Below are 24,271 nucleotides of genomic sequence, written 5' to 3' on the forward strand. Positions count from 1 at the left end.
ACCTGCCTGCACGCCTTCCCTCCTTGCCTGCTGTGGACAGCCTGGAGTCAGTCTGTCGGGGCCTCCAGGACGAGCACTCACAGTAGAAGGCAGGCACTCAGTGACCTGGCTTTTTGTTCCCAAGACTTGGGTATCCGTGATGGTGGCGATGGCCCTGGAGCCACTTCCCAGACTACAGAGTGTCGAGACCAGTGGAGGTGGGCAGGGGAGGCAGCAGCCCTGAACTTGCAGGAGAGCATGTTTGTGAGGGTTTTTTCTTGGGCACACCATCTAGAAGGGCCTCGGAGAAGAGCCCTCTCTGCCTCGGGGGAGGCAGGGTATGGTGTTGTCTGGTCTTGGCGTAGGCGGAGGAAGGCACACCCCCTTCTGTTCCCCAGCCTGAGAACCCGAGCCCCGGCCCTCCCCGGCCCCCAGCTGACTAGATCACAGCTGGGAGCAGCCCCTCCCGTTTGAGGAGAGGGAAGTCTGTGCCCACGCAGTGAGAAAGCAGAACCCGAGGAGAAACCACTTGGCCCATTTCTGGAAAACATACAGTCCACAATACCGGTGAGTAAACAGAAAGCACAGCAACACAGGGCGGGACCTGTTACATGAGGTGTGAAGGAAGAGCACGTAGGAAAAAGACTGACTCCTTGAAGCAAGCAAGTTCCAGGCTGCACCTGCTCTGTACTCCTGAAAATTTTCAGAAACTGGTTTTCATGTTTCTATAAAAAAAAGAGTGAATTTTTACCCTTTCCTGCTCGGGGATAGGTGAATATATTTTTGAAATGTGCAAATGCATGGTATAACATTGAAATTTGTACTAGAAGGTGTGACGTAGAGAAAAGAGAAGGAAGTCCTCCAGCAAGAAGGCCAGAGAACGGAAGCTGAGGCCCGGCCTGCTGCTCCAGGAGTCCCTCCCGCAGGAGGCGGTGCCGAGCCAGGTCTGCAGTCAGCCGCCTGTGTACTCTCAAGGAGGGGTGCCTCTGTAGATGGGAGCACAGGCCATACTCCCCCGTCACCTGAGGACAGGCAGCATCTCGAAGCAGTAATCAACCCTTGCCAGTACGGGAATCAGAAGCTGATTTGAAGATCGTCTTATCCATTAAAAAGAGAATAAACTGTAAGGAAAAAAGTTCTTAGAAATAAGAAATGTCATAAACTTAGTCCCGCCGAAGGCAGAATCGATGCTTGCGGAATGAGCTGGAAGCCGAAGGCACAGGATGCAGACAGTGCGCAGGGAACAGAAGTACGAACAGTGTAGGAGGTAAAACCGCCTTTAGCTAAAGAAAGATTGGACTTTGTGTTGAAGTCTTCAGAGTCCAAACTAGTGAAAGTCTATAAATTTGTCGCCTTCCCCAACAGTGTCAGTGACTTAATGAAAACTTTTTAACGCAGTAGCAACAAAAACTAGTAAGAATTTGGGAGTACACCTAATGAGCTGTCCAGGGCTCAGATGGGTAAAATAATAAAATTTTGCTGTAAAGGGGGAAAGGTCTGAATCCAAGGACATGCTGGGTTCTCGCTGGGGGAATTCGATACTGTAAAGATAGTGGTTCTCCCTGTGCGTAGACATCATGTCCCTGACGGGATCCCAGCAGCGGACTTCCGTGGGGCTTGTGTGCATGGGCGGCCATGCGCGGTCCTCGGACGCCAGAAGCTACGGCAGCCCGGCCCGCGAGCGCTTGCAGCAGCGAGGCGGAACAGAAGGTGCAGAAGCAAGTGGGAAGCTGGAACAGAAGCGGAGCCACAGACAGAGGAGGGATTCGTGGAAGATGCGACGAGACCTGCCAGCTGCTGTTTTGAGAGGTGCCGCAGTAGCCACATCCTACTACGCGTACAAGTAAACTCAGGCTAGCCGGTGTCGAATCATGAAATATGAGAGAATTGGGGGATAATGCCAGAGAGTGAGTTATCCCTTCAGTAGTGTCGGGATAGGGAAAAGCATCATTAAAAACAAAAACAACAACAAAAAAAACAACCCTGAATTTAAGGAGGAACTTATTCCTCCCCCCACCCCCGGAACGACCAATTTTGGTTGGGTCGGAATCCCGGGGAGCCTCCACAGTGTGCTCCCCGAGGAATACTGCCATCAGCCAGGGTAACCGGCGCGTTTCAGCAGCTATGTAGTTAGTATTTTTGTTAACGCTGCCGGATGCAACAAGTACCCTCTTCAACACGAGCTTCTATAAAAATCTGGCCCGCCAGCCCCTCTGTCCCTGGGCCATTGGTCGGCCCTCCCGCTCTCCCGGGAGCCTCCGCAATCGTCTTCCAGTGGCCCTGCCGTGCTTCACCCCAAGCACCTCGTAAGGGGAAGGAAACCTGTGCCGACAGGACTGCAGGCGAGGGTGCTGAGAACAGATGTGTCCAAGAAGAGCCAGCACAGCTGAAGCCACCAAGAGCTGGCGTTGGCGACAGGATGCTGGCGAGGGTGAGCCGTCCAGGGAGAGCAACAGAGAAGCTGTGGCCAGGTCCCGGGGTGGTAAATCTGAAGCCTGCACGCCACCCCTTCTGCCCCTGCCCCCCAGCAGCTCAGCCATCAGGAGGCCTTCCCGCCACACTTGAGCCTCGGCCAGGTGGTCTTACTGTGCAGGAGATGATGGACCTTCCTGTCTTTTTGGGCGAAAGTGAGGATTGCTTCCCTGCAGCACCTCTGACCTTCCTGGGGAGCGGTGCCCCCTCTTCTCATCTAGGCTTGTAGAGGACTGTTTCCAAAACGACTCTTCTGGGGCTACACCGCCTTCTCCGCCCTGAAGTAAGCGGGGGTTGGTACATTTCCCTTTATCCAGCTTGAATCCAACCAGTGTTCCAAGTAGGACAGATACTCCCGAAACGTAAGGACCGATAATCATTTTCAGAAACAAAATTTGAAGTTGGGGGTGGGGGCGTCCCAGGGAAGCCTTCAGAACAAATTTACATGACCCTCATGCGTAAAAGCGGGAGGAAGAGGCTGCTGTGGAGGTGAACTTCAGTCACTTCCCGGTGTGACTCTTGCCTGGGCGCAGCCCACCTGCCCCACGCTGCCTGCCGCTGAGGGAGGGGACAGCAGCCTCGGCCGCACTGGCTTCTGGGGTCTGCTGATGCTTCCCTCCTGGTAACAGCTCACATCTGCTGAGTTGTTTTCTATTTTACATAGATTTTTTAAAGTACTCTGTGCACCCACCTTGGGGTGTGAAGTCACAACCCTGAGACAGAGTCGAGCGCTGCACCACCCAAGCCAGCGGGTGCCCCTTACTGAACTGCTGTAAATGGAACGTGGAAGTTGTAAAATGTGGCCCCAAGGGGGTTTTCTGGATGCACCTTCTGTGGAGAGAAGGGGTCTGTGTCCACCCCCTTGACATCCCACCTGCTCTGGGACAGCATGGTTAAGGTTAAGTGGCTCTGGTGGCTTGGAGGAAGAACCTGAGACTGGTCGCTGCGGCCTCTTAGGACACTGGTTGGAGGAGCCCAGCCTCCACGGTGTGAGGGAGCCCAGGCTCGCCCGGGGCCAGGCCCCTGTGGAGAGGGACCGACCTCACCCTTAGCAGCCTTGTGGGTGCTCCGCCCTGGGAGTGGGTCCTCCAGCCCCACCCGGGCCGTCTCAGCAGACACTCCCCCGAGGCAGAGAAGGGCTCTTTCCACGGAGCCGTGCCTAGACTGGTCAGGAGTGAAGTGGATGGTGTTTGCTCCTTTAAATTTGGAGGTTGATTTATTCTTTATCAATAATTAGTTGTATGATGGTGTTTATATCATGATATCCATACATAAACTATATGTATTTGTATTAACGAGGATAAAATCTAGAAACACAAATTATATACGTAGATGAACAAATGCGTAATTTCATCAAATTTCTCCATTCCGCTTGGGGGACATCCCTGTCCACAGAACTGGTAAGGCGCAGGGAGAGGAGCCCCCTTGCCTTTGGCCCCCAGCGGGCGGGTAGTGAGGCTGAGTCGGAGTGTCACAGATGGCACACCAGGCCAGAGGCAGTCCTCTGTGTGCCTTCTCCGCCTGTGGCGGGTCTTCACCTTGTCACCTGAGGTAGAGAGAGGCAGACGCCACCAGGGGCGTTTTCTAGAAGAGGAATGTGGGAGGTGTGGTTTCCCCAAGGCCCACGGCACACCAGAGGCACAGTGTCCTTTGGACTCAGGCCTGTTCACTTCAGAAGCCTGCGAGGGATCCCTGGCCGCGGGTCCCCAGGTGCTGTCCGCTCTGTGCCGTCCTGCTGCCCTCACATCTGATCTGTGCGTCACTGAGCTCCTTCCCCCGCTGCAAGCCCACGGTGTGCTGGGCGCTGAGCCAGTGTGGCCTCTGTTGCTTGATGTGGCCCGTGTCCCATGGCCTTTGTCGGTGAGGAACCAGAGGCAGCAAAGCCTCTGTTCCTGGTGTGCAGTACGGCCCCTCTGGACACCCGCCCCCGTCCCCGGTGGGCTCCGACCGCTTCGCCAGGCCTTGTCATCGTCCTGGTTTCTCACCAGAGACCGCCTGGGCGATCTTTCAAACAGGCTCACACTCCTGTTGCTCTGACAGAGCAGGATTCCTTCCTGTGAATGGAACCCTTTATTTTCAACATCCATAAATCACAAAGGTTAAAATGGGAGCTGACATGTGACCATGTAAAGTGGACGTTTTGCACTTGGGATGGTTGGGAAGCAATAAACTCAGGCCCTGAGGTGCTGAGTTATGAGCAAACTAACCCTCCCTCCCGACCCAGAGGGCGGGTTAACTCCTTCAAGCCTCGGGAGAACGCAGTGTTACACTCCCACTTCCCAGGTGAGGACGGTGGGGCGGGGAGAAGCCTGGCCAGAGGGGAAATGTTGCTGGGTCATGTGTTGGCGACCACCGGGACCTCAGGGGGAACTAGAAGCCATAGTGGCTTGTGGGGGACACCAAAGAGATCATTTAATGGTTGAGGAGTGTGGTGGTGAAGCTGTGCCCACCAGGATTTGCGGCGAATCCAGCTCTGGCACGTCCTCGCTGTGTGATCTCAGAATGTTTTCCCTCTCGGTGCCTTGGTTTCTTCACCGGTCAGCCCTCCGTAGCCTTTAATTTTGAGTTCGCTTGAGCCACCAGCAGTGCTTTGAAAGGCGCCCTCCTACCGTCCCCTCCGCTTCAAATATGGGGAAGCTGAGGCACAGGGAGGAGAAGCGCCTGCCCGAGCTCACGCACTCAGCAAGTTAATCCATGCCCTCGGACCCCGGCTCTGTCAACTAGAGTCTTTGCTCTCTGCTTCTCAGGAGCCTGGGGACATCTTTGGGGACCAACACAGCTGTCTCGGGACAGGGTCTGAAGTGGTTGGGTTCCCTCTTTTCACTTTTGCAAGGTTTATTTTAAATAAGCAGCATCACTTGTACGATTAAGGAAAGATTCTATTTAGTCTTTACCACCTCCAAGGTCATGTGTCCCTTAACATAGATCAAAGGGCCTGAATCCTCGAAATCATGTTCCTCTGTGCACATCTGTCCACGTTCTGGAGAAACCTGTTTTCCTTGAGTTGGTTGGGAAGTCGGCTGTTGGCCCCGCACAAGCTGCCCCATGGACAGCAGGTGGCGCTGCCGCCTCGTGGAGAAGCCGCCAGGAATGCGCCTTCTGGGGTGGGGCAAAGGCGCTGGGCTGCCTCTCTCCCAGGGACAGTCCCCTCTCCCCAGGAAAGGCCCTCTGGGGAAGACCCCTGGAGAGTTAACGGATACCCACTGCCCACACCTGCTGCCGCCTCACCAGGCCTCTGACCGTTTGAATGGAGAGCACGGAGCGCTCGCTGCCTGTGTCACACAAGCGGTGACCACACCAAGGTATTGCAGGACCCAGAGACGTGTGCTGATCTGTGGCTGGCTCTAGGGGCATTTCCAAATACAGAAACAGTTTACCCTTTTCCAGGGGACGTCTGAGGACCTGGCGCACTTCCCTGTGGCCGTAAGCCCTAAGCACAGTGGGACGCATGGCCTGTGCTTCCTCCATGGTGTGGGAGTTTTAATAAGATGCTTGCAGAGGCTTGTCACCATTGCTTCTTCCCAGACCTCTATTCCGAAGCCATGGGATATGACCTGCACCTTTTCTACGAGCAGCAGAAATGGTCTTGTGGACCGCATTTCAGTTGGCCCTTTCGCTAGGCCTGGTAGCTGGAGGAAAGTGGGTGACCAGGAGAAGCACAGTGAGTTAGGGACAGGGCTTTGGATCTGATTCCAAATTCCAGCTCTTACTAGCAGTGCCTGGAACAAGCCCCCTGACCTGTCCATGCCTGGTTCCTGCCTCTGGAAGGCGGGAGTAGTCCTAGGACTCCCTAAGGGAATCCCAAGAAGGGCAGAAGGGTGTGTGGGAAGAGGGCTTTCCGTGGCCAGCATGCAGCCTGCCTGGTGAGCACGAACGTCCGCTGCATGTCTGGACTTGGAGCCGCCATGGCAGCTGGGCGGGAGGGGGCAGCAGAGGCCGCGCTGAGCTTCCTTCACCGGGGCTTTTCTCAGGAGTCCAGAGAACACTGGGGGAGAGACTGCAAACTCAAGCAGTCACCAGGACCCCTGGGAATCTGTGAATACTGGAGTTCTGGGTCCCACTTCCAGAGAGTGGAGTCAGGTAGCTCTCGGTGCCACGCTCCCCAGTCTGCAGTTTGAGTGGCCGCCCTGCGTGTTTCTGATGAGGGCAGTTCCACACTGAGAACCACCTTCAGAAATGAAGTCATTGGGCTCAGGGGTCTTCTGGCCTGGAGGTTGAGAGGTCCTCCCTGGGAAGGGGGCAGGATGCTAGAAGGTGGGGAGCTCCTTGGCTCCCAGACTGAGCGCTCATTGGAAAGCCTCCAGTCTAGGCTCTAGGGAAGTGCAGAGTCTTGCCATTTGTGTGGCACACACCCTTCCCCACACGCACCCTGGACAGATCTCTAGGGAAGCAGGGCGGGTCTTGTGACCATTCCTGTCTGGGACCCCAGAACTCCTAAGGACATTTGCCACTGCCCTTCATAGGTCATAAGGTCAGTATCGCTAGACACGAACTGAGGTTCAGAGGTGATGGGGCTTGCCCAGGTATGGTGGTGGCAGGGCAGAGACTGTGTAGCTTCGTCTCTCTGCTGTCTCTGGAATAGCTGCCAGCTGGTGGGTGCTTGGAAGTCAGGGAGCCAGGCCTTTATGCACCCCTCCTCCCTTCCTGTCCCTAGCTCTCCAGCTGCAAAGGGAGAAGAAAACTGGGACAGGTGGGCTTTGATGGCACAGGGGGGCCAGGCACCTTCCCATCAGAGGCACATTTCCTGAGTGCCTTCTAGCCAGATGTGGACCAGAGGTGGGCATGAGGGAGCTCCATGTGGTGAGGACTGGCTGGACCTGCAGTTCCTTCCCGCCTGGGACGGGGCATCGAGGAGGATGCCAGAACCATTCTGCTGCCGGGTCTGCGATGGGCCAGCTGCTGAGGCTTGGGTACACCCAGGACATCAGCCCCTCCCTCTCCCCATGCAGAACCCTGGGGTCCCCGGGATGTGTAATCCACAATTAGAAATCCTATGGCATTACCCTTGCTACTTCCTACCTCCAGGCATTTTATTGGGGGGTGGAATTCATACACTTAGGGCAGCTTGACTGCATTGTTCCAAGACCGCCCCCCCCCCACTGAGGTATGCTCAGGTTTGATGAATTAGTTCTACCTAGGATGTCTCTACGGTAGAATGATACAAATGCACAAAGCGCACGTGGTTTTGCAAGAGTCAGAAATGCCTTTACATTTCTAAGAATGCTGCTTGTACGTGCACAGCACATTCTTGTGCAGGCGGTCGGAGCTTTGCCCCCGGACCCTTTGCAAATCGGGAATCGGGCCCTGGGGAAGAAGCAACCCAAGCAAGCAGTTTCCACGAGGCACCAGTAGCAGCAGCGGCGGCAGCAGTGTCATGGCTGCAGAGACCCTTTTGCCTCCTTTCCGAGCCAAGCTTTCCTGGGGGTGGGAGGGGGAGACTTTTCTCTCATCCCCAGGCGCGGGATCAGACTGGGAGATGGAGGCCAGGCCCAGCCTATGGGTCCCTGGCCGGTTTTCCAGCACCAGCCCCTCTGCGTGCCTCCTTCGATGCCTGGCCAGGATGTGGGAGCAGTGGGGAGAGCCGCAGAGACGCAGGTGCTGCCCGGGAGTGGAGCAGGAAGCCGGGGCTCGCCTCTGCTGTCTCTGGTCCGGGCGCGCAGTAGATCCCTGGCAGTCCTGTGGGGGCAAAAGAGTGGGCGCAGAGGCTGGAGACGTTGCTGGAGACTGGGGAGCTTGCCGGCTGGGCAGGCATTGGGTTTCTCCTAATCAACCCCACTTCCCAGAACCTAGGTCCTAACTGGGGCTCAGTCTCCGTGCGCGGGAGGGAGGACAAGACCCACTCTTGCCTGCGGCTGTTGCCTGGATGCGAGCGGAGCGCGCTTTCTGCGCTGGAGGCCCGCGGGATTTTCTCCGGCCTTGTTTTCCTGGGCACCGGTCTGATGGGCTGCTGTGGTGGCGTCCACCCCAGAAGGGACAGTGCCGTCGCTGCTTGCCGCAGACATGCTCCCGGAGCGCAGGACTAGGTGCGTGTGGGCGGCAGCCTGCTGAGCAGGGAGACCCCAGCCCCGTCGCTTCGGCCCACCAGAGACCCCAGGGATGGAGTCACCAGCCTTTTCCTGTACTCTTTATCTCGGTTTTATAGACAGCGGTTAGTTTGGGACATTAATTGCCTAGGCGAGTTTGATAATTTTGATGTAACAGAGCACTGGAGAAATTACCCTCATGTCCAAAATGTCAAATTTGAGAAGAACCAGGTTCAGAGGCTCGCAACCCCACGACGCGGAGAGACTGCGGTGGGTCCTGAATGGCCGCATGGACAATGTGATTTTACTGTTTGTTTTCTTAGGTAGGCGGGAATCGGTAGGGAAGGAGGGTGGTCCGTTAGAGACACAGGTTTTAAACCTTGTTCCCCCCCCACAGTGACTTTGGAGGAAATGTTCCTGAATGGAAATGTTTTTGTCACCTTGCTCTCACACCAGTGGTCTTTTTCTTACTTATATTTTACTCACTTGTGAGTTGGGGAAAAACAAGTATAGAGAACCAAAAACAAACAAACAAACAAACAAAAACACAAAAAAACCCTCAAAAAACAAAAACAAAACTCTACAAAAAAATAAAGTTGTTTCATAATTTATAACAGCTAGAAAATGGTAACAGTAAAGCCTGAAACTCCAAGTAAAACTCTCATTGGTGGCAAAAAAAAAAAAAAAGTTTAAAAAAATCATATATATACTTATATCTATATGGCTTTCCCTGGGGAAAGGAGGGGCAGTTTTTCTTTCAACATCTGATTATGTATTTCAAACAAGAAATGACATTTAGAGGGGCAGAGGGCTCTTCTTAAAAAACAGAAGCCAAGAAAAATAGTTACTCACGTCCAGATCTCACGTCAGTAGGAAGCGAAGGATGGAAAGAAGAGGATTAGCGAAAAAAGAAAAAAAGGGGGAGGAAAGAGAGAGAGAAGAAAAGAAAAAGAAGGATTCAGAAACGTCCCCATTTTACATAAAAAAAGGCTAGAGATGCCAAGCTGATTGCTGTGTGTACTGGGGTTGAGAAGATACTCTGCAATCCCAATCCCAATAAAATACTCAAGTGATTTTATTTCTAGCTGATACAATGTTAAAGGCCATGTACAAATGTTATACATTTTTATTTTTGTTCTTTTTTTTAGGAAAAAATACACAAAAGGCAAAACATCCTTGAATTGTCATTTTATACAGTGCAGAAGGAAATTTAAAATACGTGTCACAAACGCTGCACCCCAGCAGCCAAATACAAAAAAAGGGGTAGTCCTTCATTTTATATATATATTTATATAAACATATGGAAATTTGTTTTTACACAGATTGGACTTTGTTTCAAATTTACAATGGACCTCTAAAAAAAAAATTTCTACGCGGCAAATATTGCCAACAAAGTTACACCATTAATACTGATAAACGGAGGAGCCGATGCGGTGTTTCGATTATTAGGGAAGAAAGTAGAATAAATAACAGGATGAGCCTTGCTATAGTTTAAAAAAGTGCCTTAACCTTTCTGCGTCGCCTTCGCCGCAATCCTGAATTCGTGCGCTCACCGGCCTTCCCTGTCCCCGCGCCGCGGTGCTCCCCTTGCTCTCACGCCAGCACGTTTTTACAGTAGAGATCGGGAGACAGTTGGGTCTTGTGAGAGGAACACCCGCCGAAAAAGTCAAAATGCAATCGGAAACAAGACCAAAAGGACTGTAGAGAAGGCCAAGGGGGAGTGAGGGGAGGGCAGAGGCCCGGGAGCCCCTGCTTCTGGGCTTCTCCTGGTTTCTTTCTGTAGGAGGGACAGTGGCTTCGGAAATGCAAGTCCGCACAAAGATCCACCTGTGGTTGCTGGAGGGCTTCGGAGATGGGGAGGGAGATGGGATTTCTTGCCCCCGCTTCCTGCAAAACAGGGCCCTAAGAGGAGACTTGCGCATTCCAAGACATTCTTTCAAAAAAAAAATTAAAAATAAAAAGATAAATACTCAACCAAAAAATAAAGTATTTGATAATGATGGTCTCACATGTTGGCCTTTCTTCTGAAAACCTTCCCCCACTTCTGCCATTGGAGGGAAGGCGGGGAGAGGCCTCAGCAGAATTCTCGTTTAGATGTTGAGGGTCCCCCCAACACAGCACCGTCTCAGCCGCCTTCAGCCGGATCAAAAACAGATACTTCTTTACCAACCGCTGCGGTCAGACGGACCCCACAGCCACCATTTGTTAATCTTTTGAAGAAGTGGGGGAGGAGGTGCTGACCGCCATGCTGCGTCTTTGCCTTGGGGACTTCTTTCCAAATAATCCAGGTGGGTAGGGGTCAAACCCTCGTCTTCTGCCTATGGTTATACCTCAAGAATAAGCAGTTTCTTGCAATGCGTTCCAGGTCCCTGCGCCAGGCCGCCCGGGCCCAGTGGGGCCTGCTCGCTGTGGTCTCACATCACACAGGGCTTGATGTCTTGGTAGGTGACCTGCTGGTGGTAGTAGGAGCCACTGCCAGCCGAGTGCATGGATGAGGACGCCATGGTGTTGAAGGAGAAGACGAACTCCTTGCGGTCACACATGCCGGGGGACTGGGAGTGATACCTCGGGATGCCTGGGAAGGAGGCAAGAGGAGGGCAGGGAGCAGAGTTAGGGTCAGGGACGCAGGGCTCCAGGCGGAGAAGCAGCGCCACCCGGCTCCAGCGCAGGGCCCCAGCGCAGGGCTCTGTTGCCTCCCTACGCCCCACCGAGGTGCCAGACTCCCAGAGTTCCGGCCCTGGGCGGGTCCAGGCAGCCCCAGATTCCAGGCCCTGGGCTCTGTGCTCCAGCACAAGATCCCAGGACCCCAGTGATGACCGCTGCTCCCTGGGTGCCCACTGTGGGGGCCTCTATCGCCTTGGACATCAGAGCTCCAGACTGGGGCTCCCTGAGGCTGAAGGGGAAGGGGTGAGGAGGCTCTCACGGGCCAGCAGATCTCAAGGAGAGTCTGGCCTCCGCTTCCATGGCCAGCCCAAGGCCTGTGCCGGGCCCTGGGGCATCTATCTCCCAACCTCAAAGCCTGCAGAGGCCCTGGTGCCGCTGGAGCCTTCCCCAGGGGAAGGGCCCCTCCGAGAACAGCTCCCTCCCCGCAGCGGGTGGAGAGGCAGCCAGAGCCTGGGCCAGGAGATCCCTGCGGAGAGACGGCCCTCCGGCCCTCCAACCACCAGACCCGCTCCTGCCTCTCGGGGGCAGCTGACAGCTGAGCCCTGACAGGCCCTGCTGCGCTCCTGAGCGCCCTTTTCAGAACCAGGCCGGGAGAGGCTGGTGGGTGCAGAGAGGAGAGGCCCGAAGGGCGCACTCTTATGCATCTCCTCCTCGGAGGGGCGGGGAGGAATGTACCTGCGACACAAAGCCTGGATCCTCGGAAACAGAGTCTGTGGGGCCTGCACCTCTAACTCTTGCTCTGGGCCTGGCCACAGCTCCTCTCTGCCTCTATCCCTACAAAATGTCCCCCAGCTCAGCCGTCCCACAGCCAGCCTTGGTTCCTTGGGAGGCTGGGGAGCTGGGCTGCTGAGCACCCAGCCCAGGCAGCTTCGGGCCTAACTCTTCCTTTCTGTCCACGCAGCTTTCCGGTGGCGATTCCAGGGGAGGCCCAGCCAGCTGGCCAAGACTGGGCTTGGGCTCCATCCTGGGAACTTGATGAGGCATGAGGGGGGTAAGGGCTTAAAGAGATGTAGAATATCGGGGTCTGAGTCTTTTTGTTAGAAAGGGGTCGCTTGGCCAGGCTAGGGACTACCAGCAGCTAGGAGATGGAGCCGAAGAGGAGAACAATTATCTGGACCTAAACTGCCACCATTCAAAGGGCGGCATGCGGGACAGAGATACTCTGGAGAGCTGGGGCCTCCCCGGAGTAGTGGGGTTGGCACCCCACAGAAGTGGCAAGGAGTCCTCGCCCACGGCGGCCAGCAGTTTGGGGGCTGGGTTCCGTGCACTGACAGAGGTCAGAGTCCCCCAGGACTAGGACAGCCCTGGTCTCCCCACTCACCTTGCAACTCAGCTGGGGCGTTGTGACTGTTCTGGTGTAGATACGGCTGGTCCAGGGAGTGCGTGGAGAGGCTGCCAGACAGGGGGTTGGCCGCGGGATTGCAGGGGGACAGGGGCTGCTGCTTGATGTAGGAGGCGCCGCTGTTGAGGGCTGCAGAGGCCGAGGGCGGCCAGGCGGCCGTGGAGCCTGAGTAGACTGCGTGCGGCTCCATGACCCCGCTGGCGGTTGCAGGCAGCAAAGGGGAGGCGGGCACCGAGCTGTCGTGGTGCGGGTACTCACCCGCCGCAGCGCCACCACAGCTGCCCATGTACGAGTGCCCGCCGTTTGCGGGCAGGTGTGGCACCGAGTGGCTGGGCAAAGCCATGCCGTCCACGTTGCCCGGCAAGTGGCCGTTCATCATGCCCAGGCCGCCCTCCAGCGCCAGACTGTTGGGCGGGCACGAGAGGCCGCCGGCAGAGCTCTGGAAGCCGTAGGTGTCCGGGAGGTGGTTGAAGCCGAGCCCGTTCATCATGCTGTACATGGGCTTGAGCGCCTGGCATTTCCTTCGGAAGCCGCGCGGCCGCCGCCGAAAGGAACCCTCCTCGAACATGAACTCGCTGGCCGGGTCGATGGTCCAGTAGTGGCCTTTACCAGGCCGCCCGAGGCCCTTGGGCAGCTTGATGAAGCACTCGTTGAGAGAGAGGTTGTGGCGCACGGAGTTCTTCCAGCCCTGGTAGGAGCCGCGGAAGAAGGGGAAACGGCTCTGCAGGAACTGGTAGATCTCGCTGAGCGTCAGGCGCTTGGTGGGCGAGCTCTGGATGGCCATGACGATGAGCGCGATGTACGAGTAGGGCGGCTTCTCCGGGCGCCGGATGCCGGCGTTGGTCTTCTTGGCCTTGGACGGGCCGGACGACGCGGGGTCCATGGCCGTGCCGCCTCCCCCGCCGCCGCCGACGCCGCCGCCGTGCGGTGGCTGTTGCTTCTCGGGCGCCGAAGACATCGGGTGGCTGCTGCCGCCGCCGCCGCTGCCGCCGCTGCTCTGCGCCGCCGACGAGCCGGGAGGAGGAGGAGGAGGAGGAAGAGGAGGGGGGGGAGGAGGAGGAGGGGGAGGGGGCTGCGCGCGCGGGGCTGGCTGCACCTCTGCCGTCATCCGCGGCCACTTCTCCGGAGCGGGCCTCGGCGCGCCCTCCCCCGCCCACCCGTCCTCCCCGAGGAGCTGCTGGATCCGCCGGCGGTTGGCGCGGAGCCCCCCTCTCCCCAGCTCCCTCCTCCCCCTCCTCTCTCTCCTCCCTCTTTCCCTCTCGCCCTCCCACTAGGGAAGGAGCCCAACAACGGCTGAGGGGCAGCCTCTTTGCAGCCCCGGCAGTGGCCACGAGGAAGCCCCCCCCCCCACCTCCGTCGCCGGTTTTTTGGGGGAAGGCACCACCTCCGGGGCCTGCGGCCGTGCGCCCCCGCGGGGAACAGCACTTGGCCCTTGCCACCCGTGGCTCCACGGCTCCAGCCAGGCCGCCCTCACTGCATCTTCTCTCTGCGGCGTCTTGAGGGCCGGCCTAAGACCCTCCAGGAGTTCCCTCCCCCCCCCCGCCCCCCTCCGGCCCCCTCCGGCCCCCTCCGGCCAGCGTCGGTGGGCGCTTAAAGGGCCCCCACCCTCGGCGCCCCGCGGCCGCCAGCAAAACCGCCCCGCCTCCACCAACCTGGCGAGCAAGTGTTAATGCGCCCTCCGCCCGCGGCTCTGCCCCGTTCTGCGCAGCGACCCCCCCCCTTCCCCGCTCGGAGGCGCGGACACCCTGGGTCTCTCCGGACGCGCACAGCCGGGTGGCAGATCGCAACTGCGGCGGCGGCAGCGGGTACCGGGCCGTGGCCACCACGGGCACAGCCGGCTCGGCCACGGGTCCCCGCGGCTAGCGGGCGTATGTTCCCGTGAGGGACCGCCTACCCACTCTCCCCGCCCCGGGAAGGACTGCGCTGCGCCTGGGACTTTTTGGACTCGCCCAGAAGCGCGCGAGCAGGCGGGCAGCCGCGGGAGCCGAGCACGGGCGGAAAACGAAAGCTCAGGGCGGGTCGCTGCCGCTTTGTCTCGGGCTCCGCCGACCGGGCGGGAGCAAGTGAGAACCGCCGGCCCTGTGGGGGCCGAAACCATACGGGCTTCCCGAAACAAGCGGCCCCGCTCATTTGCTCATTCATGCGCACACACGCATGCATTGGTGCACGTGCAAATCTGGCAAATTATGAAGAGTCAGAAGTGAAAACTCATACTCATGTGTGCCTTCTCATACTCACGCGTGCCTTCCCACTCACGCACACACCGTGCTCAGGCACATGCGCCCCAAATAATGCGCTCACTCACCCGCACGGAGTAAGACCACAGGATCTTACATTCTCTCCAATTCTCATTCACGTGGACACTAGCCACGTTCAGATCCGAACCACATTGTACCCTGTCCCCACCGCCCCCAACACACGCACACAATGAAAATCCGCCCATTTGGCCCCGCAGCTCCGGTGTCCCCACTTTCCAAGAACAGGTTCCGATTCCTCATAGATGGTAAAGGCCCTGGCAGGAAGTTTATACGGCTCAACGTAAACACGTTCTGGGGATTCTTTAATAATAATAATAGAGAATTCCGCGTGCGCGGGGGGAGTTGGCCTAATGCCCCTGTGGGTTCGGCCTGCCGCCGCCGCGGGGCCTCTGACACTGCGAGCCAGGCCAGGTTCCGGAAAGCAGTCTGCGCGGGCGGGGAGCACAGGCCCGGGCGGCCCTCTCGCGCCAGGCTGTCCGCAGCAGGGGGCTCGCACGCACGCCTTCCCTGGAGGTGCTGGGGTGCGGCCTAGGGCTGCGGGGGAGGACAGTGGCGCCGAGCGCGGAACTGCGCAGGAGCTGGGTGCAACACAGCAAGCGGGGACCCAGGTGAGTGCTGTTCGCGCGCTGACTGCAGGACACCGAGCCCAGCCTCTCTGGCCCTGGCCCTGGCCCTGGGTCGGGCGGAGGGAGGAGAGGGCAGTTTTCCAGGGTCGTCTCGAGGAGCCTAGATGCCTTGCCCTGGCAGGAGCCTGGACGAAACACAGATGCCGGGAGTGCCGGGAGGCTCAGAGTGCGCCTGCCCCGCGGCACTTTTCAAAGCCCACTGTCCTCTCGGGTTTCTCTGGCTTCCTTGTCCCCCGCTGTCCCCCCTCCTTGCTCAGACGCCTTCAGCCTTGGCGGTAGACGCCTCGTCGCCTTCGGGGCGCCTGGCACGTCTGTGCGAGGAGCTGGGGGTCTCAAGGCGAAACGCGCCCAGCGGTCGCTAGCTTTCCAGGCCGAGCCGCGCTCGCGGAAGCCGATTGAGTCTACTTCTCCGCACTCCGCTTCCGCCGGGCTCCCCGGCCTAGGGGAAGGGTGTGTGGGATGTGACTAAGTTTGTGTGTGGCTGTATCTTCGCGCAGGAGAATGCGCACCCGCGGATCCACCCCCATTTCACACGGCCCAGCCGGCATCCACGGACCTCAGAGACCCTGAGCCCGCGCGTAGCCGCCAGTGCGCCCTAGTGAATACCCCTCACAGAGCTTAGGCGCCCCAACCCTCGCTTGAAAACACAGGCCTGCCCTCCGCAGAGGACACGCCATCGGTGAAGCGCACACACTCCTGCACTGCGCATTCGCCCACGCACAGCCGCTCCATTCGCGGGTACACATGTCCACGCTCGCACGCGTTCTTACGTTCTCTTTCCGTCACTTTTTTATTATTATTATTTTTTGCTAAACGGCAGCTGCAGGCTAGGAGGCCCTGTCGGTGCTGGGAGGGAAGTTCCCGAGAAAGGGTCGCTACCGCCAGCTGCTGGGAGCACATCTGGCGTTTAGTAGAGAGGCCTGAGGGAGAGGCTGCCCCATTCCCCAGCCTGCTAAGGGTGCGGCAGTACCCTGCGGCTCTGCGGCTCTCAGGCTCTCGGAAATCGGGAGCAGTGCCTCCGTTAGTCTGACCGTCTGCCTTCAAAGTGAGGGGACTCTACACACTTGAAATTGGGGGAGATTTTTCCCAGTAGCCTCTTCCCTCCTGGGTCCTCTCCAGTTGGGAGGGGCCTCAGATGCCATCTTCAGCTAAACCCCAGATCATTTCCTCCCTCCAGCACATGAGGGTCTTTCACTGGCTCCCCTGGGGGCTCCTGTGTGTTTTGGGACGGGGGAGCTCCTGCCTTCCTAGGGAGGAAGTGGACTTGGGGCCCTGCCTGGCCTTCACTTGCCCCTCGGGCTCTGACAGCAAACCAGACTTTGCAGGGAAGGGGCAGCAGTTACCTTGTCCAAGGACAGGGGCTGAGTGGCTGGGATCCTCAGCAACGCAGCAGATGGAGGCTCTTTCCAACCCCTGATCTCCACCCAGGAGGGAGGTAAACGTGGGAATGTGAGAAGGAGGGGAGGGGAAATGAGCTCTCAGCTCTGTAATTTGTAGGGGACCCCCCTCCAATTCTAGGAAAAACCACATCCATAGCAAGGAGGGCTTTTCTGTGTGCTCAGAAAGGAGGCTCTCAGCTCTCAAGTTAGCCGGAGAAGTATCACTTGATCTTGCATTTTGAAGTGGGGAAACTGAGGCCCACCAGGGACCTAGCCTGGGTTAGCCAGTGCTGCCAAGGGAAGACCTCTCCATCTTTTCTCTCTACCCCCAAGAGGAGACCCTCCCCCAGAAGCTTCAGTGCAGGTGGAGTGTAGAGAGAGTGAGTTTAGAAAAGCTTTTGCCCCCCCCCCTCCTGGCTTCCCAGGCACACAGGCGCAGAGAGGTCCTTTGGGGAGCCGGCTGTCGCAGACGCAGTGTCAGGAACAGGACTTTGCACACTGGACCACTGGCCGCCAGGTGCTGATCGCTGCCTTATCAACACCCCTTGGATGTTCTTAACCTTTCCATGGGCTGTGAATCCCTTTGACAGACCATTGAAAACCAGATCCCCTCCACCCTCCCAACCCCAGAAGGCAAAGCGCATACCTGCGACATTCATAGAATGGTTTTTCAAGGTCTCACCAAAGAGCTGGAGCCTGTCCATGAACCCACTACCTCCCATCTATGAGCCCAGGACCAAGGTTAAATGACCCAAGGATATTTGTTTACTCTTCACAGAAGCCCCCAGGAGGTCAGTATTCTCCCTCCCTTTACAGATGTGTCCCCAGCTCTGGTTATCCCATGCCCTGGGTCACCCTGCAGAGCCAGGATGCAAATTCAGAGCTGTCCCAGGAACCAGGAGTTAAGCCACTGGGAGAGCCAGGGTCTGCTGTGGAAAAGCCAGAGACCCTCTGCCCGCACACTGGGAACATCCAGATTTGAATGCAGCATTCACCCTGTACGGATGTTGCATAAGCTCTTTGTGCCTTGTTTATTGGTAAGGGGAGGTGGTTGTGGGCTGTTTTTTTTTTTTTAACAGCTTTATTAAGATAAAATAGACACATAACATCGTGTAAATTCAAGTGTGCTGATACAGTGTGCCGATTGCCCTCCTCATTCCTTTAAGACCTTTCTATCCCATCATGTAGTTACTGTTTCTTTTGTGTGTGAGAGCATTTAAGATTTCCTTTCTTGCAACATTCAAGCATATGTTAACAGTATCATTAGCTGTAATTATGCTGTGTATTGTAGGTTTTCATCTAAGAAGGGGACAAATGACGGCACCTATTCTCAGGGCTGTTGTAGGCGTTGAGCCTGTACAGAGAAAGACTTAGGTAGAGACGGAAACAAAGTCCCAGGGGCCCAGCCCATGGGACAGTGAAGAAAATACAGACAGGGATGTGGGTAGCTTTTTGCTCTTAGCTTAAAGATCCATAAAGACACCCTTCCCATCCCAAATCAAATCTACGCCCCAGCTTTGGCCCCAGGAATCCTACATTGGGGTGGGGGTGTAAAAACAGACAAGACTGCCGGGTCTTCCACTCCCCAAGCCCAAGGTATTTTTACTGGCTAATTGCTTAAGTGAAGCCGCCCTGGCGGAGAGTGCGCCGTAACCCGAGCAGGGAACCAGATCCAGCTCGGATTGTGCCCAGTGGGAGGGGGCTGGGGCTCAGGCAGCAGCCGACCACCCACCGAGAGGACAGCCACCCTGTCCCCCACTATCCCTGCTCTGCATTAGTGAGGGGCCTGAGCCTCCCTTGTCCCTCCTCCCTCCAACCCCTTCCAGGCGGTGTCCAAAGGCAACAGAAGGTAGGGCAGGCGGGGCCCAGACCTGAGGTGGGCACTGGGCAGTTTAGGAAGCCACCTGGCCTGGCAGAGTCAGTAGGGAGGTCCGGAGTTGGGGACGGTGGTGAGGTATCTGTGGGTGAAAAATGTGACCCTGGGGACAGGGGACTGTGGGGAGAAATGTCAGGGTCAGGAGACAGAGCATCCACCCCCCACCCCCGGCTAATAGGATGATTTGTGCACAAAATGCGTGGGATGTTTCTCTGCAGGCGCCAGATGTGCACACATATGATGCTGGCCAACGTGTAGAATGTCCTCCCGGGGAGGCGGACCGTGTAGGACACGGGGTGCCTGGCTGCCTTAGCCGGTAAAGCATGTGACTCTTGATTTCAGGGTCATGAGTTTGAGGCCCACGTTGGGAAGTTTACTTAAAAAAAAAAAAATGGGAGACAGAGAGAGAAACCTGCAATAAAAAGGCCCGGAGTAGGGTAAGATGAGGTCCATGCCGGCGTGTCCTGTGGGCACTACCGTGTCGGGCAGGTGGGCATCACCAGGCCTGTGTGTACAGAAGAGCCTGGAGAGCCCACATCTAACTCGCGTCCGTGCCGAGGCTCCGGGGCCAGGAGTGTGGTGCGGTAGCTTCCTGCGCGACGACTGTCAGAGTCGGTCAGTAGAACTCGGTGTGTGCGTAGAATATGCGAGTGTACTCTGCGGTGCTCCACGTAGGGACAGGGACGGTTCCGGACCGTGTGCAGCACAGCACATCCCTCGCACGCGCGGCTGTGGGCTCGCACGCGGGACTGCAGAGGCTCTTCGGACCACGTGACTTAGAAGTCGTAGACCGCGGTCAGGGTTGCGTGTGTTCTCACGGGCGACTCACACGAACCTTGTACAGCATGCACGCGTTGGTGCGCGTGCACACAGGGCATCGTGGGAGAGACGCTGGTGCACCGAGGCGGAGACTCGGCAGCCAGCGTGGTCGCTGGAGCGCGAATAGCAGAGCACACAGATGTCGGGGCTTCGAGTGTGATCTCACGCACGGAGCCATCCCGCAGGGATCGCGCCACTAACACCTGGGCCTGTGCGCCCTGGCCTGTCACTACCACATAAAACTGCGACTCTGGAAGGCGTTCCCTGCCTCATCTCAGGCCCCGTCTCAGAAGGGGAGTGACTCTCCGACTTTACTTTTCTGGCAGTGGAGCGACTTTTCTGCACCCCGTCCTGCTGGCAGGGGTGGGTGGTTCTCGGAGTGAACTCGAGACGTGGGGAAGATGCGCTCCTGTGTCCGTCACAAGAGGCCGTGGGCTCTGGACCTTGTGGAATGAGCCCTGACTGCGGAGAGCCCCAGTGCAGGGGACGGCTGCGGCCGTCGGGAAGCGGATCGCAGTGCCCGCCTCATTCTCGGGGCGGTCCTCACCTGTACTCAGGGCCCCCCAGCCAAACTCTAAACCCCATGGCTGCCCCCTGGTCAGCAGCAAACCATATTCTGGCCCCCGCCTCCCAGGCTCTCCACGAGGGAGCCTAAGGTGCAGAGGAGACAGTGGCAGTGCCCTCTGCACAGCTGGGGCTTGGAAACCTCCCCTCTGGGGACCACCAGGGCCGCCTCGGGAGGAGCGGCTGTGGGGCGAGTCAGCCACACGCCCGGCCCTGACAGATAGTCCTCCCGGCTCAGCAGCACATTAGAGACACTTACACATTCACGGAAAAAAAGTCTGTGCTTGGGCTCTTGTAGCCCTGAGCTCGCCCCTCTGTGTGGGCACTTTACCCAAAAGTACACATTTTCCATGACGTTCTCCAGTGAAATATTTGACAGCACGGCAGCCTAGGAATTTACAGCTCTCTGCCCTGCGAGGTTTTCGGGAGTTTTCTGGCATTAGCAGTGCCTGTTGCTCTAAGACAGAGACTGTTCCCGGGACGCTGAACGTCCTGGTGCTCCCATTCCGGATGCCTGGGCCGCCTGCCGCTCCCCTTCCCACGGAGGCATCCCGGTATATTTTAAAGCTCTCTGCTTGCAAACTGTGCTCAGAAAGTTGGGGCAAAGGGGTTCCTTCTCCCACGGGCGCACGCGTGGTGTGTGCGCGCACTGGGGGAGAGGGGTATCTCCCAGATTTAGTTTTCCAACAAAGGATCCACAGGGAAGGAGAGAAAACTGATACCCAAAAGGTACAGCCAGAGGAAGGGGCTTTGCCCCTCCCGTACTCAGAGGGTGGGGCTCCCAGTAGAATTAAATCCTGGGATGGGAGGGGCAGTGCCGGGGCGGGGCAGGGGGGATGCAAATGCATTCTGTGTGACGTTCCAAAAAGAAATAAACCAAAAGGAAAATATGAATTAAATTTCAAGGGCCAGGTATTTTGTGTTTCTCAGAGTTGAGGGGGAGTAGAACACACACACACACACACACACACACAGACTGTGAGGAAGAGGGCGTTGGACCAGTGTGAGGTCAGGGAACTGGGGGCCAGGCAAGGTGGGGAGATGCAGGGAAGGCGCTCAGATTTGTTCCTTAATCAAAAGCAGCAGTTTGCTCCCGGCCGATGTGTGCGGGCGAAATGTGCCCATTGGTCTCCATTTATAGCCAGTGGTGCTCTATTTCCATTCGGGGGGCGGTAAAAATGATGAAAATAAGTGTTATTTTGGGGGAGAAAACAAAATCTGCCCAGCTGTGTTACCGCTTGGGAAGGGAGGGATGGTCAGAGGGAGGGGCTTTACCTGCCTCGGGGCTCGGCCCATAGTCCAGGGTTTGCTGAGAGAATGGAGGTGACACCCTCTTCCTACACATCCCCTGTGGTCTGGCTGAGTCCTTTTGTCCCAGCCGGGTTGTAACTCTGCTGCTTCAAGGACCCTGGAAAGATCTGTGTGTGGACACAGAGGACTTGCATACCTCTGCTGGGCCTGTTTCCTGCAGGATGGACCGGAGGGGCCGCTCTTGTCTGTGCATAACACAGGGGAGGGGGCACAGCTCCTGGAAAGTCAGAACAGCGCGGGGTGCTGGGCCGCTGGGCCTGTGCACCTAGAGCAGAAAGGCAGGAATGCCTGGAACACATGGGCCCCTGCCTCTCCTCAGAGAGGGACCCGGGGGTATTTGGTCATTAGAACCCAGAAACACCAATGGTCAGAGACACGGAGAGAAGGACCTCAAGAAGCATATTCCGATTGTGGGAAAATTGGTTCACACACCGGGAAGAGACAGGAACAGACACTAGAGAAATGATGGGTTCAGCTTGGGAAGGAGGGCATGTAGAACACCAGCGGGGACTGGAGTGAGGAATGTTTGTAAGAAGGACAGAGGGAGGGAGGGGGGAGGGGAGGGAGGGAGCCGAGAGAAAGAGAGAGAGAAGAAGGGAGGGAGAGAGACAGAGACAGGGAGGGAGGGAGGGAGGGAGAGAGGACTAGAGGCACACACGGGGCACCTTTCTCTCTGGGGCTCCTGGCACTGTCAGCAGCCGCTCTGACACGGATGTTTCTCCAAGGAAGGTATTCCTGGGAGCCGGTCACGGGCCTCATTCCCTTTAGCCCTAGAATGGGGCTTTCCCAGGAGAGTGGGGAGGGTATTGGGGGCCCTTCCGGGGTCCCCGGGACTGTGAGTAAAGCCTTTGAAGGAGGCCAGGGGCAGAACAGAACCGAGAGCCTCCGCGAATGGTTTCAACTCCCGTTGCCTCAGTTTCTTCATTTTGAAACGGAGAAACTGAGAAACTGATGAGGTCAGTACCCATCCACAGAGCTGGACTGAGGACCAGTTGAGAAAGGCTGGAAGTGCCCCATGCTGGGTCCGGGAGGGTGGTGAGGTGAGTGGGGGTCCTGATTGGGAACCAGGGCAGAGAGAGGTTTTGGGAATGCAAGTTCCACCTGACTGAGACTTGGCTCCCTTGCTGGTTGCCTGGGGCTGGTGGCCCTGCCTCTCTGTGCCTCGGTCTCCCCATCTGCAGAATAAAAACAGTTGACAGTAGCTCCTCCTGGGTACTGAGAAGATTCGACCCGTGAGTAACTGTTAACTGGGGTTGCTGTTACTGGGGGTGCTCCCTCAGCCGTTGTGTTTGCGGATCTAGGGGGTTAAGATGCCTTGTCCCTTTCTCTTGGAGGTTCCAAAAGCCTATGTGGCCCCTGTCTAGGGACTTGGTTTGGCAGGACCAGAGCTTTGGTGGAGTGAACACAAATTGGAGAATCAGCCCATGTGACTTGGGAAAGGTCCCTTCTTCTGTGGGCTCCATCGTTCATCGGTGAAATGGGCTACCCTGGGCAAGACGGTTGTGAAAGTGGCTTAGAATTGTGGCTCTGGCCTCAGGGAGAAGAGTGCTCGGTTGGAGGGGACCTGCCTCTGGCCCAGAATTGGACTTTCTTTTACAGAATAATGATGAGGTCTCAGATGCCACCCCCCACTGGCCATACCTAGTCCCTGGTCACCCTCTCCAGTCCCTGCCATCGGGGGGACGGGCGTGGGGGCTGCCCGGGGCACATTGCCTGGTTGGCGAAGAACTGAGTCCTGCCTCCCTGCCAGGCCAGCTGTGTGACCTCTGGGAAGCTTCTTAAATTCTCTGGACCCCCTTTCACATTTGCATGATGGCGGAAATGAAGGTTTCTCTTCAGGGGAGACGCAGTGAGAATAAGTACTGTGGTCAGGGAAGCCCTGAGCGCCTCCCGTGTCCAGCACCATGCTAGGTGTCGCGTAAGTTGCTGGTGCCTCGGAGCCCACTTCACAGGCGGGAAAGCAAGGCGTGGCACAGGCGGCGAGAGCTCAGTAAATGTGGGGTCCATTAAAAGATACCTCCTTCCCTGCCGTGACAGCAATAAGGGGTCCCAATTCTGGGCTCCGTTGGCTAATCTGGAAGAAGAGGGGGAGACTGTCACTGCCCCCTCTTTCCACCACTCGTAACAGCAAAATAATAGCCCCATAACTGCCCCCGCCCCAGACAAGGAGGGGCAAATCCAAGGCTTCCTGCAGAGACCACCCCCTCCCTTCCCCCCGCAGCCCCGATTCTACTTCCTGGCACTGTGCGTCTGGTCTGAGCCCTCTGCCAGGGTGAACATCCGTGTTGCTGGGCTGGGCGCTCCCTTAGCTCCTAGACTGCCCCCTCCCGGGGTGCCCAGGCTCAAAATTGGGGCAGAGGACTCGGAGCAAGGCAGACGCTGGAGCGGCCCCAGCTCAGCTCTTTGGAGGCCAAGGGGTTCCTGCTCCCCAGGACCTCCTGGGGATTCCTGGGAGTGCGGTCCTGATCAGCCCGGGCACCAACTCTCTCTGTCGGGAGATTAGCTCTTCCGCCTCCTCCAGCCGCTGCTCCCCACGCCTAAGGCAGGCCGAGCTCCTTCATCTAAAATGCGCTGGGCTCCTGTTCATACTTCTCCTTTTGCCTCTCAACGCTAGACTTGTTCCCAAGCGGCGGAATTAAAAATCCAACAGCGGAAAAAAACAAAGTAGTCACTCAAAATTTCTAGTCCTTTTATTCTGAAACATATTTTCTGGGTGTTTGCGAGACACCCCATCTTTGAACAACTCTGCCCCACCAGGATCCTGGCCCCGCTGGTCTCTGCCCTGGGCGGCGGCTTTCGCGGGGCATCTGCAGGCGCTGCCCGCCGCCAATTAATCCTTATCCCGGGTCCTTTTTTCTTAATAATTTAGCAATTACCTACGAAAATTCTATTCCTAACACGGAAGATGTGTGAGACCTGCTGTTTCTAAAAGCATCTCTGAAAGTATTTTAAACATTT

At 57.2% G+C, this 24,271-nt stretch overlaps 1 protein-coding gene across 1 annotated transcript; it reads right to left on the minus strand.

Moving 5' to 3' along the window:
• Positions 1 to 10,337: 10,337 nt before the first annotated feature.
• Positions 10,338 to 13,444, minus strand: FOXF1 (forkhead box F1). The gene is made up of 2 exons (XM_044255607.1): positions 12,460 to 13,444; positions 10,338 to 11,049 (listed from the first exon to the last, which is right to left on the minus strand). Exons 1-2 carry the CDS (start codon positions 13,436 to 13,438, stop codon positions 10,889 to 10,891), a joined length of 1,140 nt encoding a protein of 379 aa, XP_044111542.1. The 5' UTR covers positions 13,439 to 13,444; the 3' UTR covers positions 10,338 to 10,888.
• Between the last annotated feature and the right edge of the window lie 10,827 nt (positions 13,445 to 24,271).

This window comes from Neovison vison, chromosome 7 (assembly GCF_020171115.1).
Source record: "Neovison vison isolate M4711 chromosome 7, ASM_NN_V1, whole genome shotgun sequence".
Lineage (NCBI taxonomy): Eukaryota > Metazoa > Chordata > Mammalia > Carnivora > Mustelidae > Neogale > Neogale vison.

Bases quoted from the DNA above. Each gene is read 5' to 3' on its own strand.
- FOXF1 (XM_044255607.1), bottom strand. From the start codon at position 13,438: ATGTCTTCGGCGCCCGAGAAGCAACAGCCACCGCACGGCGGCGGCGTC. The intron at 11,050-12,459 runs GTGAGTGGGGAG...CCTCCTTCCCAG, and splicing joins CGCCCCAGCTGAGTTGCAAG to GCATCCCGAGGTATCACTCC.